The sequence below is a fragment of the Lepeophtheirus salmonis genome, chromosome 5, assembly GCF_016086655.4.
Source record: "Lepeophtheirus salmonis chromosome 5, UVic_Lsal_1.4, whole genome shotgun sequence".
In the NCBI taxonomy this organism is placed as follows: Eukaryota; Metazoa; Arthropoda; class Copepoda; order Siphonostomatoida; family Caligidae; genus Lepeophtheirus; species Lepeophtheirus salmonis.
In genome coordinates, this window is record NC_052135.2 from 19,179,710 (window position 1) to 19,199,200 (window position 19,491).

A 19,491-nucleotide genomic window follows, 5' to 3' on the forward strand; every position below is an offset into this window, starting at 1 on the left:
CAACATTTAAAAAAAAAAAAATTTCAAGTCTAAAGAAGATTTTGGATTTTTTGTTTAGAATTTTTTTTTTCTCGAAATAACTGATTTACAGTTATTGGCGTTTTGGTAGTTATAAAAAATGAATGATTTTGTCCGTTACCAATTTGAAAATTTGATAAGCATTGGAAGACCCCCAGTAGGAATTTATCATTTTTTCTGTTTAATGATACATTAATTATATATTTGAAACTTGATCCATATTTTTTGTAGCCAAAAATTATCAAACGATTCAAATCAAGAATTTGTAAACTTGTATTGCAAATAGCTAATTTTGTCTCTTATTTATTTTGAAGAATTGTGTTATTTCTGAATATTATCAATCATTTAAAATCAGAAATCGTTTATAAAAGTAATGAGTCCATATAGTTAATTGTTTATAACATAAAATCATTTACGTTTAACTTGTGAAAACTTAAAATGATTTTTTGTTGAGAACAAATTGCGAATTTGCAATATATAAGAAAAGCATCATTTTTATTCGAAAGATGCATATACATTTTACGAATAAAAAAAGACAGGAAAAAACGATTAATTTTTGCACTTGTCAAACACATGTTTGTCAATAACATATAAAATAAAATATAATAATTTTTTCAAAATTGAAACTTTTCATTGCAATTAGCTAATTAAAACTAATGTTTATTAATTTTCTAATAAATTATGAAATTTATTTTATTTTGTGTAACACAACCTTGAAATAGTTTTAATATTTTATATAAAAAATATCTATAATTAATGATTATGATTTCATTGAACCCTTAAAAATGTTATTTTGTTCTTTTATAGAATAGATGAAAAGGTTCATTTAATATTGCCCTAAATTGTCAATCTCTTATCAACACTACGAAGAAAATGTTTTTATATCTTCAAGGAATCAAATATTATTTTAATAACTAAAATTCTTGTATGAAACTTTTATTACTTTTACTATTCACTTTTAATCATAGAAGAGTAAAATATTTAAGATAAGCTTTTATTACTTTATTTGTTGTTTTTAAAATTTGCATCATTGTATAAACAAAAAGAAAACAACACCAACAAATAATGTAGATATGTTAAGTATTTTTCGGAAAAAATCGAAAAGTGCATTGTTTTAAATTTTGTGGAAGGACCACAGAATAATTTTCAAAAAAACAGTCTACATTAAATAATTTTACAAAGCTTGTAAGCTTTAGACTAAATTAAACTAAGTTTGTTCATATTAACGACATTCAGCTACCCTCTTATTTCAGTGATAAAGAAAAAGGTGCAAAAAATAATTGCTTACTAATATCTACTAGTTTATAATGCAAAATGTCTACATATGGATATGAAAGATTTACCTGCTTTTAAGCAGAATGTAAGTGGATTTTGGTACATTAAAGTGATGGCCTACTGACACATCAAATAGCATTTTCACAAATCAAAGAAGGCCATAAATAAAACAAAAGAGTATGTCCATTGACTATTAAAACTAAATGGAAGGGAAGTCTTCAGAGGGTAACTTCATTAGGAGATATTTTTTCTATAATTGTCGGACTATGTTAAGATCTTTTCAGCGAATTTTTTGAGTATCCTCAAATTCAAGTTTATAATGAGAGGAAATAAAATTAATGTTCACAAAGTATAGAATATGTTGAAGATTCTTAAGTTTGGAGAGGTACGGCTTGAATCCAAAGTTATCTGAGTGACTCATTCAAAGGAAGCATATGAAAATGTGGGTTTATTATGTTACTGGGTCCAGTTTCCATATTTTCGGACTTAGTTGTACTTTAGTTACTACGGCAAATTAGTGCAATACATATTTCCCCCATCATTCTATAAGAAAATGACTGAAAAACTGTATTTTAAGTTAAAATATTACTCTTCCTACATAATGCTGTGTTACTCATTATAACTTAGTATTTAAACATTTATTTATGGTTACTTGTATTTTGAATCTCTTTGAGTCTTTGAGGGAGAAGAAATTGTAAGAGCCTTCCTATTTTTAATAATTAAGATGTTATTGGGATTTAAATTTTTTTTTTTTTTTTTGAGGCATATCATAATAAGATAATTTATTTTTTCCTTCCACCCATTTTTTTATTCGAAATTATTGAAAAAATTAAATTTAATATCCTTGGATTGGAAATAATAAACTTAGAAACACAAGTCTTCGAATATTTTTTATTATTTTAATACCTCTGGTTATATGTTGTTGTATACTTTCTAAATCAAACACGTAAGTATTCGATTTCAAATTTAAGTTTCTGCAACTTTTTTAACTTTACTGCTGTCGATTTTTTACTATCCTTCCCTGATTAGACTTATTCAAAATTATATATTTTTTTAATTTATTATATGCTTCCCATGCTTTAAAGTGTGAGAAGCTCGAAAATTATTTTTTTAGGGATCCAAGTATGTCTTTTACCATGCTTCATTGTCCTTAATGTTTTTCCAAATTGTCTTTTTGATGTTTTTGCGTAGTTTTTGAACAAAAAGTATCGATAAAACACACCATTGAAGCCAAAGTAGACATTAAAATAAAATAAAAATATTTTGAATATTAATCTTTATATATTTTATTATCAAACAAGAATATCAAGTGAAATGAAGGCAAAGAAAAACATGTAGGTGCACAGATTGCAGAACTAAACTTGTAAATTCCATTTATTAATGTCCTTCCATTAAAGGAGATGAGATCCACCGAGTGAAACATTTGTTGGATCTAGCCATAAGAATCGAAATTCCTCTAACAGACCATGTCATTGAAGAGAGTATGTATCATCCGCCACCTTGATAAACTTTCAACTCACGTTGTTATTTTAATATTATTATCTTTGTTACCGAGTTACCGAATTTTTTACGTAACTCAGTTCAGCAAATCAGTATGCCTAATCCTCCCTTTCCACAACTTTGGCTTAAGCCAATAAGAGAGAAAATACATGTTAAAAATTCTCAAAAACTTAATAGAATGCGAAAATATGATTAATAGATTCATGATCATCGTCTAAAGTATTATTATAATTAATGGTGGAAAATAAAATATTTAACAAAATAATCATTCATACTTTTTAATGTTTTTACTTTCATTAATATGTAAGTAATATCTATTTTGTCAAGTTAAAACTGAAAAATATCTTCTATATTATCAACAGTAATCAATAAATTGAAATGTTATGATAAAATAATATGAAATAAATCTGCACACATGATTGATAAAAAAAAATCTTTATTTAGAAAAAGCTAGATATTTATAGACTTTTCATATTTTTATTCAGGTTTCTTGGATACACGTTACAGAAAAAGGACTTGATCTTCTAACAACAGGCAATTCAACATATACTCTCGAACCAAGGATCAGTTCAAACTTTGCACACCCTTCCAATTGGAGGTTAAAAATAACAGATCTTAAGCCAGAGGATGCTGGAACCTACTTGTGTCAAATTTCTACTTTTCCACCGAAAGTAAAAGTTGTTTATCTTGAAATTCATGGTAAGTTTATGACTAACTTAATGGGTATATGTGGTGAGCCAACACAAAAGAAAATATTTTAAAACATTATTTATTTTTCTTTGAAATCATAAAGTGAAAACTTTCTTGTAGTTGCTCAACAGCCCAACTCAAAAGTTTATATTTTGAACATTTAAAAAAATATTCCAGTTTAATATTGATAAACCATTAAATCATTTTTATTTCTTCCATTTAATTTACTTCTTACAAATAAATATCATATTTATGTTTCATTCTAATAAAATAAATAGATGCTATGAAAGATAGATTTTATCAATTTAATTTTTATAAGAGTAAAATACAAAATTTGAGGTCCAAAAAAAGTAAATTCAAACTCTAATTCAATATAAGTTAAGAGGTTTTGTAGTCATTACCTTTCATTTATGTTAAATTTTCTGTATATTTTCCATCTTTTTTTTCCAATTACAACAACTAATTCAATTTTAATGCAATATTTACATTTTTTCACAAAACCTTAATGGTAATTACCTAAAAGAAGATTAATTCTGAATATATTTATAATGATGTAAAACATTATGAATTTATGTAGAAAAACATGTAAGAACTCACGAAGGATCAAAGAAATCTACATATATTTTGGTTCCTTAATACACGGTGAACGTATTGAAGAGTTTTAAAAAAAAGAATATAAAATTAAAAGCATGAGCCATTTCTGAAAAAATATAATTTTTTATTTTTAAACATAAACACCTCAAATCTCATAAATATTTGTTGTTAATTGTTGTAGGGTTGAAAATAAAACTCCATAGTAATGGCTATTAAGGTTGAAAGTTAAAAAATGGTCAACATACATCAAAATTTTACAACGAGTTTTAAATGTTCCTACACACTTTATACTAAATTTTTAGCAAATTTTAATTATAACTTTTCAAAACATTGGGATGTATATATATCTACGTACCATTAGTATTTATATACAAAAATTACAAAGCTAAATGGTTCATACTATCTCAAAAAATGTTTATATTAAGACATGGACATTTGCATAAATTAAATACAACAAATATTAAAATAATAAGTTAATGTTGTAATATTGTTTTTTATGAAATATGATATTTTCTAAAATATTTTAAATGCAAACCAACTTCTCATCTATATAGATAAAGGAAGTTCTCAAAATGCATTTTTTACAAGCTTATTCTTTTCTCTATTATATCAAATCTAGAAAGGTTGGTCTTGTTTGTTCCTCGAAATTATTATTAAAATTTATAAACAAATATACTTATCTATTAAAAAAGTAGTGCTCCTTCTGACCATTATTACAAACTTACTTAAAAACTATGTATTAATAACAATTGGAAAAAAAGTTTCATTCTCTTTTGTTCTCATTCAAGTTCAAATTTGTACATTTTGCCTTGATGAATAACTCCTTCTCCATGTTGGTGTCTGCAAGGAGCGAACAGTTATGTATACATATTTATTGGACTCTCTCTACATGATATCCCATAGATAATAGTCAAAAGGAGTTTGGATCAATCCCGTAGGAGGCCATATTTCTTGTCCTGTTGGGTCTTATGGAAGCCTTGAATGCCATTTTTTAATTTAAAACAAACAATAGTCTTTCATGCAGTTTTTTTATCCATAAGACTTCTTAAAATTCTTAGCAATATTGTAAACAATTTATTTTGGCAGCTTCGTAGACTCAATAGTCTCATTGCAAATGCACCCGTCACGAAGACACACAATAATGACGTTCGTATTCAAAGAAAATCTCAAGGATTTTGTATTCTTTCTTTCACAATTTTATCATCCAAATTGGATTAGCACAATTTTATAAATATAGATCTCAGGATTACCAAAATATTAAGGTCAAAACTTGTTCTGTGTTTAAAGTTCCTACAATTTTCATTTTACTCAAGTATAAATAAGAACAATAGATTATGTAGTTTTGGTTAAAGGTCTAAGTTTTATTGAAATAGAAGTTTCTTTTAATATATATAACACATAAATGTGGTCTTGCTTAAATTGCGTGATTGAAATTTGGAGAATAAATCTATATTATGAAATAGTGGAAAGATATATATTTTTTTACAATTCCGTCAATATATAAACATACCTACCTCCAAACAGGCAAATAATTTATTTGTTTTCGATATACATACATATGTATATGTTGTCAGTTCTTCATTTGTAGAAAATACTCTTGAATTAATCAACTTTGAGAAATCCTTGAAAGATATTGTTTAAATATAGATTGATTATATAAATCGCCTCTCAGCTGAAAAATAAAACTATGATTATACATGGTTTATTAATAATTTTTTGGTCAATAACGACGTTGATTTATATGTAAAGTACTAAGTATGATCAAACCCATTTCAAGGCAATTTGATAAAATCGGAGCAATTTTGGTTAATTTAGGAGTAATTTAGTAACGGCCAAATTTGGTGATATTTTGTATATTTTTTTCGCAGAAAATAAATTCAATATTTGAAAAAATGAGATCAAAAGTTTTTAAATAACTTAATCCCTTTGCAACCCAAAAATGCCCCACTACTTATTACTATAGTTATAGAAGCTTATGTTTACTATATATGCAACCATATCATGGTTTAATATAATTAATTTGAAAGAGTTATAACTCAAAAACGTGTAATTAGAAGTTAAGGAATCAAAATATTTTTTTGGATTGAGTTATTTATTTTATGTCAATAGAATAATACTTAATTTATAAATGTTCGTTTTCCATATTTCCTTATGACAATCGTTATTCATCTTTCATTCCATTAATAAGGTTAGAACTATACCTTTCCTTAGAAGCAGAGGGGGGGGGGTAATTATCTCATATATTTTTTCTTGAGTTGATGTTGTTTTTTGTAGAATTTCTTTATGAAATAATATAATTTGATATCTTATCTTGACTTTTTTCAATAAGAATTTTAAAGGTTAAAAAAAAAAAGGTGGGGTTAATAAGATGAGTAAAACTAGCTAAGAATACTTATAATTTAGAAAATATTACATTAAAATGTGTTTATTAAGAGCCCAACATGAATAATGGCTAAATGACGGAAGTGGCTATATTGAAAAGAAAAACTGATTTACTTATATTTAATCTTTAACATTCCACTAATAATGATATTTAATACAAAAGCTCAAACACAGCCCTAAAGGCAACCGTATATTTTGTTTCCCTGTTATAGCTAAGCAACACAACTGTCAAGATTATATGAAATTTGGTTCAATAATTTTGCACCTGTGAGTTAATTAACTGTTGGTTCATTGTTGTATACTGTGGAAAAATTTAGTAATTCATCCCTTGTTGATTTTGTAAGTTTGCCCCCTGACAAAGAAAAAAACAGTCAATAATTTCAATGGTAGACGTATTTTAGCAATGAGAAACAATATATGAACAAAAAAGTAATTTTTTGGAGGAAGAAAAGTACCCGAATATGACTTTATCTACCATAAATCACCGTAAGTACAACCATGTAAAAACTTCCTATAAATTGAAAAACGCTGTTTCATTTTCATACGAAAGGGATTGCAGTCTAAACACTGTCAAGAGCGTGTACTCATGACTGATAGAGAGTAACACTGATTATTTTTTGGGGGATATAAATTCGAGGCTTTGTTAGATTCAGAGTTGAATTAAGGATCGACATCGGAGTGATTCCTGTTATTTGTCATTGCTAGATACGGGTGGGATTTCTGCTGATGTCCTTTCACTCATAGCTTCTCGCAGCTGATTCAATATTATGTAATGACAGCTACACTTAATTTTCCGCAAATTCTTCTTCAAATTGTCACGGTTACCAAGTTAAATTTTCGATTAATTTTTTTACTCTAAAAAATATCCATTATTTAGTCTAAAAAGGAAGGGGATAATGACTACCATGTCCATTTATTTGAGTTTAATTAAAAAAATATGACATAGTAAAATATTTTTTAAATGCTCAAACACATCAACAATCTTTAGAATATTATACTTTATAATATGAAATTTTCTTTAATTGAAAAAATTTGACTTTGATTTTCATAATAACCCATAGATATATGCATACATATACGTTCAATACTTGAAGACATATGTACATGGTTAAGATTATATTTTAATGCATATCTCTTGTATTATTTCCTTTGAAATCAAAATTTAAATATAATGTACATAAATAAGATCTTTTCTTGCGATGATGTACAAAAATAATTGCTTTTATCTACACTTTTACATATTGAGATAAAAATTCATTCAGATGGAAGAACTTGAAAGAATGTTTTTTATAAATCTTCTTCCTTTTTTTTTCTTTTTTTTTGTATTACTAGAAAATGAAAGTTCATTCTTAATATTTATGTAATATAAGATACAAAACTTGATTGGAAAATGCACATTTCAATTATAGATACAAATTTACGTATTATATGGTTTATTAACATTAAAACCATCTTGAACCAAAATCAAAAAATTCCAATATTTATTTTATGATTATAAATAGTTTATTCATATATCTGTTTAGATCATTTTTATCTAATCCTACGCTCCGTTTTACTGTTTAACCATTTATGACAAACAAGGAATTGGAAACAAAATCAAAGTTAATTATAGTATATTATTGATTATATTAGAACTAATTAGATTTTTTTTAAATAACTTCAATAGGTTGACCAAAAATTTGATAGGACAATTGTGTTTCTCTGGTTGGGAACATTAATTTTAAATTATGAATAAGCAATAAACTATAGTTACGCAAAGGAGATGAATTCTTTATATTGATTTATTATTATGGTATACTATTTATTTCTAATTCAAACAAGTTATAATTCTAACTTGGAGAATTGATTGATATTTATATAATAAATGCTATATATGTGAAACATAATGAATCAATTCCTATCCCTTATTCAGCATATAGCAAGATTATAATCGATGCAAATGACTAAACTTCGATTTTCAACATTATTGCTTGCACAATAGAACAATCTTTTTTTTTGTTCAAACTTGGATAAATGTCCTAAGTGCTTGTCCATTATAACATATATATTTTTGATTTTGTTTGGTCTACACCAGGGACTCTCAACCTTTTTTTAGTGATGTACCACTTGTAACAATATAATTTTTTTACCAATTTAAGCTCCCTCGCATTCTGTTAGACCTGTTGAATTCGAGCTCATATTCATTAGCACATTACGACTATAGTCCAATCCAGCGTTTGTCAACTTTTGGAACTCCATAAAAATAATATGCATATTTATAATATTAAATGATCAGATATCCATGGCCCATTCTTCGTCTAATTTTTTCATTTGAGCTATGAAATATAAATTGAATCCGATGTGGTCTTTCAAATATGTATCACTTTATTTTCTTTATTTAATAGTGACTGGATTACCTTTAAGTGTAACTTATGACGCTTGCAAGGAAATTATCATAAAATGTACTAATTAAAAATTGAAGATAGTCAGTTCAGAATACAAATATAGGCAAATAATTCAGAGAAGTGATGTGTCGAATACCCTTTATTAACAAATTTGTAATTTTAGATATTTGATAGATAATCCTCACAAATTTATCAAAGACTTACTCTTGTTTGGTTAATTTTGATCTGATATGGGTTTCAATTATTGTAATCCATTTTAGCTTTTTTTTTTTACCATAATATTTTTTTGATCTTTAAAATAATCCTTGCAGGGTCTTAAATGATTAATTTGAATAATTTTTTGATAGAAAATTAGTGTTGTCACAATATCATTATTTCATAATCGGTTTCTGTATCTAAATCATTCATATACATTTTGGTGCTTTTCAAAACAGTTTGTTAAATTCAATCCACATACACTTACTAATAGCTTCCTTTACCTATGATATTATATTGAATGAATTAAAAATATAGTTCTTCTTTGTGTAATGATCACCATATATTATGAGGCTTCCAAAAAGCTTAATAGGCAATTATATATTTTTTTACACATTGTTTATACTCAATTATAATCTAACATAAATGTATGTTACATTATAGGTGTATTAAAAAGGTATAAAATTATCTCAGAGCTATAAAATATTTCACAAAGTTCATCAAACATAATTTATAAGTCAATTATAGTTGAGTTACAAAATTTTTATCGTGAAAATTTATATATTGGTATAAATGAATAAAAAAATTATCTTATAGGGAAATTATCAATTTAAAAAATCAATCCAATAATTAAAAATACTGAGCATTTTCACTTAAGTAACAGATTGTAATAAATCCAAAGCAATGGCATGTTTTTGGAGACATTAATTTTATCGAATTGCTTCAGAAATAAACTAAACTAAACTTTGGTGTTATTGGACAATAGATGTATTGTTCTTACACTTAAATTTAATTGTTTGTGTCGCAACAAGATGACAGACTTCCTGAAAGATGACTTGAAGTGAAAATGGATGTTTATAAATATGCCAAGATATAACTAAAAATGAAGAGATAAAACTATTTTTAGGAACTGTTATTCTAATAAATAAATGATCTAAATTTTTAAAATAAGGATCTGATATGGAAAAATACTATTTTTTTTTATATAAAATAGGTTTATATTGTTGAACGATTTCTTTGGTTCTAATACAGATTGATTGTTTTCCAAATTTCAGTCTTCAAGAATAATTAACAAAAAAATTAAAAATGATAAGGAAATTAGAATAAATTGCACTGAAGTCATTATTAAACAATAAATTTACAAATATTCTCCTTAGTCGAAATCATTTTTTTTTAAATAAAAGGTATATTACAAAGAAAGGGAACTATGTAGGCTGAAAAATCCTAAACGATCTAGATAAGCTGGAGAACGTCTCAACGAATGAATCAAATCCAATGGAAAAAAGTATAAGACCGACCAACTGTTTAGGGATGCAGATTTTCTTTAAAGGACCAAACTGATGATTGATTCCATTAAAGACTTACCAAATGCTCGTCGTTGATTTGTAGAAGTGAAAAAAGAAAGAAAAAAAGAAAAAATCATTCACTTTTTACACTTTTGATGACCCAAAATATATTTGCCAAGCCATCAAGAAATATTACTCTTAACTTTATAACTGTTTTGACTGTACATAAGCAAACATGTGTGCAAGATGCATCAATTACTTCTCTGAAGAATGGAGATGCACCTAAGAGGGAACTCTTGCACCATCAGAAAAAGAAAACATCTCGTGGGAACAACATCTTACAGAAGATGAGATAAACACATCTATAATCAAAAATGATAAAGCCAATAAAACCCTAGGTCCCTATGGTTTCACCTTTCAGTTTTATAAAAAGTATAATCATCTTTTACTTCTTTTATTTTACTCCAATTTTATGAAAGAGATCTCTCCCTTGGCTTTTTTCTGGAAATTGCATCGAACGGGAACCTTGTTCTTCCCCGAAGCTTTAAAGTCAATAATATATCCGACGCAATACGATTTTATGAAGGACAAATTAAGGGACAACATCCCTTTTACTTTACAAACATTTTTAAATCTACGAAAAATGTTTCCTTAATGACAGTTGATTTTACCAAGGCATTCGACACACAGTCTCATAAGTTTATAAATTTAACTCTCTATCAGAAAGATTTTGGTGACTATAATATCAAAATGGTTAGCACTCTCGTAGCCAAATCACAAACCATAGTTCAGTATGGAAATGAAAGGACAATTATTCTCAACAAAAAAGGAGTAAAGCTAGGAGACCCCTACTCTGCTTTACTTTTTATTCTATGCTTAGACCTTTTTAGACATGAAATTCATAAGGAGGATACCATCGATATTTTTTCCACAATTGTATCCCATCCAAAGTGTATTTGCTATGCGGACAGAAAAAAACAGAAATTATTAGTGAAATACAGCGACCTAATCGAAAGATTTTGGCCAACTTTCCACAGTACAATTAACACAAAATTGCTAAGATTCAGGATTGGGAGATGATTGAATGGAAAAAAAACCTACACAAAATTAGTTTTAAGATTGGGCAGACCTTGTACTTTTTTTTTCCTCTTTTAGGCTCAATACCTGGGACAGAGTTGGAGCTTGGAACACGTAAATAGTGTCAAATGTAATGCATTTATTACGGTTGTTATCATATGAAAATAACATAGCAGCACAGGTTTCCATTCTCGAAAAGTATTTTCTTGGGATAAACAAGAAAAAAAATATATCATCGAGGAGGATCCATAACACTCTAAAATATGGTGAAATTTCTGTCATATTTTTTGATGAGTTGTGGAAATCCATTAACACCTACTGGATTTGGCAACTCTAGAAAGAGGATCAATTTTGGAACAGTCATGTATCTAACTTTTTCGAGAGAAGTTTCTTGGATGAGCCTACTCTGGACTTAAAAAGTCTGCCCAAGACTGTCAGAGTACTCTGAAAGCATGGAAAGGCTATCTAAGGGGGCTGTGGATATCGTTTACTCTTTCGAGAGATCTCTGAGATGGAAATTGATTATTTATTTGCTATGTTCAGCGGAGAAGTGGCTAAAATATCGGTACTCTCGAAGTGAGAGCAAAGTATTTCAATGGCAATCAACGTATATGTTATTTTTGCTAGATGGAAGTTGAAACAAGCGACCAATTTCTTTTCGACTGGGCAACCTGTGAGCCATTTATATAAAGATTTTAAACGAAAATTTTAACTTTTATCACCAAAAGTGACACGATTACATAGCATTTTACGTTAGAACAGAAGAAAATATATTTACGCCGTCATCTCCATGGCTTAACAAGTTTTATACGAAAAGAAAAGATGTTTTATCGATAGTGAAGCTCCATATCTGAGTTTTAAAAAAGATAATTTATTTTTTTATCTAATACCTTTTTTCAATAAACACTATCTTTACTTGAGATTGATACTGAAACCAACTTGAAATGCTAATTATGAATATTAAGTGACTAACCTTTTAACTAATTTAGAAATGCCCACATATGTATACAGATATAAAATAAATTCTTATAAGCCTATGTGCCATTACTTCAGAGCACAAATTATGTTGAAAGATGTTATTTCTTAATTTTTGAAAGATAAATATTTCTATCAAGCTTTTGTGAAGTTTTGTCATCTTTTAATTTTGTTATTAGTCTAGATTCTCTTTTTGACATAGAAAAATCTATTATAGACTACTCCTTCCAAAAAAATATTTTATTCAACCAAAATGATTTCTTTGTTGGTCTGTTCTTAGAAAAATTCTTAAACCAACACTGTTGACCTAATTTAATATATGTATATTCTATTTTTAAAAAACATTAAACAAAATGAAAAAGACATAATGATTGTCTGTATTTGACATCTCCTGAAATGATAAGTATTAACTACTGATAGCTTAACTAAAAACTAATCTAATTAATTATGTAGAAATATGTTAAGTATTTTTGTGTCTTAATGAGTTTGTCCAATGAATAATTTCTAATCGTAATAGAAAATAAATTTTACTAATATTGATGTGTCAATCCCAAAATTTTGACATCCCGTCTTGTCGTCTTTAAAAATAACGTATAACTTGAACGCCAAAAAATATCATTAAACAAACTTCTTTCAACAATGTCACCATAATAAATATCAACCCGTGATGTTGTTTTCACTCTATCTTGGCTATTTTGGAGAAATAAATATTGAATATTGATCATAACAAAAACTTTAGTTAACTTTAATCATTATTAATGACAATATATTACCTTCGCATTTGTTGTCCCGATTCATATTATATTTTAGACAAAGAAAGGAATGAATATTTTTTATTGCATTAAAAATCGGAACACTTTTTAGGGATTGATATGGAAAATGAAACTGAGTTAAGCCTCATATTATAAATTGACACAAGTATACTTCCTAAAACTGTACATATCTCTAAAAATAACAAATGAAATTGAAGCAGAAATAGTTATCAAAAATGGGCTATTCAACTCAAATTTAAGAACTTGGAAATGTTTGAAAAGGGGATTAGAAAGTTTGAAAATAATTTTACAAATATTCATATTATATTTATAGGATTTGATACATAATTCCCAGCCAAACAAGCTTTTACTTTAATGAGTGATAAACATATGTATTTTGTTAATATAAACTAATAATTTATGACAAAATATCATAAAAATAACTATTAAGGTTAATATTCACTCAATGTGGCTTCAGGATACAACTACTGTAGATATACCGGGGTTTAGAATGATAGACCTGCGCCAGAGTGTACTTTTTTGATGAACTCAAAGATGGTGGCTCTAAGACTTTCTTGCCTCAAAACCATAATTAATTTAGTGATCACTTTTACGAGAATACTAAAATGTAAGAATATTTAAATTGATTTGAATGCTAATCAAATAGAAAAAAAAATCAAAATATGTTTAAAAAAAAAAGGTTTAGTTCAAATTTAACTGCAAGACCCTGTAGGGATATAAACGTCAAAATTTTAGTTATTCTTAATACCTAATTGTCGACCGAAAAATTCTTCTTCAATAACATGACTACATTAATATTGTAAAAAAAGTTATGTTTAAAACCCATTTGGTTGTTCTTTTTGTGTATAGAAGTAGGATTTATTCACTTTTATGTTATGTGAAAACCACCTTTACTAGACCTTAAGAAAGCAATAAATAATGAAGACAGAAAAAAAGTGAAACTAATATTCTTCTTTATATTCTCTATTCTTTTTTGAATCTGATGCATCTGCTGTAAAAAATTACGTAAAAGATAGGGACTACTTCAGACACCAAGAAGGGTATGAAACGAGAACAATAATATGACTAAAGAATCTTTTTTTTATTGTACATATAATTTACACAAGACTCTTTAATATATACTGAGAGACTCATACATTGGAGGAAATAACTACTTAATCTCTTGCTGATTTCTTAAGTTTTCCACCTGATATAAACTTTATATGGAATTGAGGTCAATGAGACTGGATTGGATACTCCATCACCTTCATGCAATTATTCTTGAGCCACACTTTTTTTGCCTGGTCCGTATGTTTTAGGTAATTGTCGTGCAGGAAAATCCTTTACACGACACATTTTCAGTGTCTTGACCTGAGGAAAAAAAGTTGTCAAGGAAACTTTTATGATATAATAAATTTTTAATATTTTATAAAATTTTGTTGAATATGAACAAATACAATTTTTACTAAAAAATATATATAACTATATAAATATATAATACACATAATGAAAAATAAGTTTGAAATTTTTCTCTTACTGATTTTTTGATTTAAATCTACAATATATATAAAAATTTTTTTTTTAAAACAGAACTCATAAATATTTAAAATTTAGTTAACTTTAGTTAAATGCTTGCAGTTTGAAAGTATAGAAGAAGAAAAAAAAATATTAGAAAAAAATACCTTTTTTCAAAACTTCAAGACCGTTGAGCGATCTCTTAAACTTTTTCATAATTTTGTCAAATTTTCAAAAATAGATAGGGCCAAGATTCATATTGTAAGTCTATTACAGCTCAAAATTTCTAAGATATATGAAATGAACCACCCTATTAAACATTTTAAGAATTTTTTTTAATTACCATAATATGATTTTATGTCTTCAGGGTGTCCAAATATCTCAGAAAAGTAATCATATTAAGATTTGAAGAAAGATGATTCAGTTGGAAATATATTTGTGAACATACCATAAATTGAATAGTCTTTTCCCAAAGTCTTGAGTGAAAATTTATATTTGTAGGTAATTGATACAAAAGAAGAAAAACATAAGATTAAATGTCGGGATTTTTTCATCAATTCCCTTCATATCATTTCCAGAATAAATATTTTTATAAAATGAATTCAAATTAACTTTCCCAAGCTTTTTTTTACATATCTTATTTTGAAATATTTATTTATTGATGATCCTTTGGAATGAAATTATTAGCATTCCTTATTTAAATTTCTGGATGTCAGCAACTACATTTTTGCTTCCATCTTTTATACAAATGTAATATATTTTTTTAAATAAGGAAATGATTTAGAGAGAGGTTCATTAAATAAATCTTGTTTGAGCTTTGAAAAAGCTTTTGGAAGAGTTTATTATAAAAACAACGACTAAAATAAATAAGAAGAGTATGTCAAAATATTTTTCTTTTTATAAATATTACTCGAAGAAGATATGAAAAGTTAAAAAGAAAATTGGATGGTTGTATTTTACCTTTCTTTATACAACTAAAATAAAATTTAAAAATGTCAAATTACGTTGTTATCCTTGAAATAGTACATTTATGCATTAAAAATTTATACTTTGACCAAGTTCTATATATTGTAAAGTTTGTTGAAATAATTTAATGAATAGATTATGTTTCTGTCATTCTTCTGTTACATCCCTCATCTCATAAATTGGCCCTGCCGCTCCTGACATCTTGACATGTTTTATGTGGTGCAAATTTTTGGGTATAATAAAACGTTTAAAAATGTAGGTAAATTCATACATATTTGCTGTAAAATTAAAAATACACTTGCTAATTTTGTGTTTTAAATTTCTTTGACTGGTCTGAGACCGTTTGTACTGAATTGGTCTCATTTAATATTCTGTCTAGAACGGGTCGATAAATGAATTGTTAATAATGTTATGTACATTTCAAATGTTCAAAATCAGCAGAATCACGTCATAGGAAGTTAAATGGGCTGCATAAATGATATTTGTACAACTCATAAGTCATGATCAAAGAGAAAATCGGTTTAGATAAAATCACTGTGTATAAAAGTCTGTGTAAAGTCACATAATTTATAAATAAGCAACATTTCGGACAAAGAAATGAAAAATAGTTTCGGTTATAACAAAATACACGAATAAGATTTGATTGAAATTATTAATTGGGTTTAAAACATGAAATGATAAGGAATAATTCAGGATCAACAATTCGACAATGACCAATCTGAAGAAAATTATATAAAAAAATGCACCTTATTACTTCATTCATCTTTAATGGAAGAATACATTTTATTTCATAAAAGTTACTCTCTTTGCCGAAAACTGTAAATTAGAATGGTCTTCATGAACACAAAATGAAAAAACTGATTGTCACTCAGAACTAAATCCAAAAAAGACTTTTGGTCTCACAAAATATGCTACCCCCTATTTAGATATCTATTCAACGCTCTATGTATTCAACACTCCTAAGAATGAAAGTGACGATTTCATAAGGTTTTCGAAGGTATGGCCAGAATTTGAAAACTTGGTATTTGACTGACCTTCAAGCTACAAAGAGCTCTTAGTATCGACAACTGTCGATATAGATTGTGATGACAAAACATCTAATCTTAGGGACGCAAAGAGTAGGATGTATTTATCAAATTCTTCTTCGAATAAGCTATAGTATACCTTGTAAAATAATTCTTTTCTATATATGACTTAGATTTTATCAAAAAAAATTATAATAGTTTTACATATAAGATTAGTACGCATTTTAATAAAAACTTAGCTATTAGTTAGTTAATGATTTACGTATGATAAAATTTATCACAAACTTCAAATATAGGCGTTGTTTTATTGTATACCTTTGAAAGCAAGTTATTCTGACTTTTAAGACAATGGCTGTGAATATAAAGTCCAAACCATACAAGGATGAGCTTTATTCTTATTTAATAGTATCCATTATACTGAAATACTAAAATTGATTTACTAGTAAAATATATGTAATAATTAAAATTACTTACATAAATTCTGTGAAAAATTCAACTAATTTTCATTAGGAGCATCAAGCCTAAAAAACTGTTATACTTTAAGTATTGATTTTTAAATAAGTTTTGAAACATTTTCTACATCTGATAATATTGCAAAATAAACAATTAAATATTTTAAAGGAATATAAATGTTTCACAAACAAACTTTCAAAACCAATCCTTACTGCATTTAATCAGTTTTTCTAGAGATGATAATAAGTTATCAGGAGACACTTTTTAGGAATCATAGCACTTTTCAAATGCAACTATAAATGTATTTTTAGCTATGAAAGATTGAAAATTTAATAGCACGGATCGATTTGAAACAGATAGCTTATAAAATATTTTCTTCATAATAACTTTCCTTTAATGAACTCTTTATGCCTTTACTCTATATTAAATAATATATGAAATCTCAGATTAAATGATATATCCGAAAGAAATACGATGAAATCTGATATCCTAATTTGGGATTTCTTTCCTCAAATCAATTTATACTTTATTATCATCACAATTTGTCGATAAAATTGGTTAAAGCATTATTATTTAATGAAATCTTTCAGTGGACGATTCACAGTTCCCATGAAAAATTTTCGAGAATCAAATCTGATACGAAAAACTAAAAACGAATTAGTATACAACTTGTCAAGTACTACTCACTTTTAATATGGAATTTAAAATATTTGTTGTTAAATTGTATTATTGATTTTACTGTTATGTAATATTAAACAAATAAATAACATATACTAAAAAATATATTAAATAATCTATTGCACTATTATATTTTCAGGACCAATGATTAAAATAGTTAGAGATCAAATTGTTTATAACGCAGGAAGTAACATAGAAGTGTCATGTTTATTTCGAAATATGACAGAGAAACCCAATCGAAAAAAAGATGCATTGGAATTAATGAAGGAGTCAGCTTTGGTTGGAACAAAGATACCACCAAATGTCATCATTTGGAAATACAACAATAAGACTTTCAGCCAAAGAAATCGTCGAAGGTAATTTAATTCATTATGGATTTAGAGTCTAAAATTTTGAAATCTATTTACACAACAATGCTAAAGCGTTTTCATGTATTGTTATTAACCAAGGAGTACTATAATTATAAAACATTCACTCATTTTATTTTTCATTTTTATTGGCCAACTACGATCAATATTTCAATTTTTTATATTAGTTGAATAGTTAATTAATATAAGATATTCTTAATTGAATTAAAATAATCTCAAATACATATCTTGAGGAATAAAAATTATTTTTTTATTGATTATTATTCTAATGACAAAAATAGAAGGATCAATCGTAAATAAATAAATGCCTTAATAAATTTTAAAGGGAATTATTTTCAATTCTATCTTTCATTTCGTAAATATTCTACTCCAAGAAAATATCACCTATTTTAAACAACTAAAATTTAAAAAAATAAAGAAAAAAAAGAATTTTTATTTATAGTATTATATGTATTCGCTAAGTAGTCTACCATTTTGAAAACATATAAAACTAAATATAATTAAAATAAAATCAGGTATTATATTCATTATACAATTTTAAAGATATTAGATGAAAAGTTATTTTATTTAAATTTAAAAGAATATCAATTTTGTGTAGTAAAAATTGCTGAGTACAAATAATATATTGTTTACAGTAAAATAATAGAATTTTGGCTACTGTGTTCATGTTCAACATCATATGAATAATAAATAAAAATAATCTGTTCATTGCTCTTATTATTCGGTTTTTATTAATGTAATAATGTCGTATCTGACAAATATTTCATATACATAAAAATTAAAATATAATAATTATTGAAAACAAAATTATTTCATCTCTTTTAAACAATTTTGAAAGGTTTAAATGGGAAATTTTCATTCTATATTTGTCGTTCTTCCGAATTTTACATTACATGAACTCCAAACCTTGAAGATCATAATTGACAGATTTTTCAAATCAATTTTTTATTGCTCCATCACGTTCTATTCTTTGAACATAAGGATCCTTAATTTTTCCTTAAAATTAGTCATTTTAAAAATCAAACTGAATCTCTACATGTGAATGACAAAAATATTAACATTTATGAAGCATCTAAAAAATTTGAAGACATATTTTGTACTAATTTGAATTAGAAACACGTTTTCTACAGAGTAATATATTTTTCTGAAACATAGACTTTATTTAGAACATTCTTGTTATTTTTTTATGAATTCCGTGAATGTGGTCTATTTTTTAAACAAGAAAGTTAAGAGTGTTTATATTATGACCCCCAGTATGTAAATATATGTGCTTGTTGGCCACCCAGAACCATCACCGATTTTGACAATTTTTTCCATACATGTTTATAACAGCATGTGTCCCATTAAGGAGAATAGGT

The 19,491-nt window shown here is 26.5% G+C and overlaps 1 protein-coding gene across 1 annotated transcript in view; it reads left to right on the top strand.

Annotated features, from left to right (window-relative positions):
- Nucleotides 1-19,491, top strand: part of LOC121119011 (zwei Ig domain protein zig-8) — a 210,626-nt gene that overhangs the window by 154,761 nt on the left and 36,374 nt on the right. Inside the window, exons 4-5 of the mRNA XM_040713620.2 lie at nucleotides 3,279-3,492; nucleotides 17,905-18,121. Of these exons, the coding sequence (XP_040569554.1) occupies nucleotides 3,279-3,492; nucleotides 17,905-18,121 (431 nt within the window). The remainder of the gene's footprint in view (nucleotides 1-3,278; nucleotides 3,493-17,904; nucleotides 18,122-19,491) is intronic.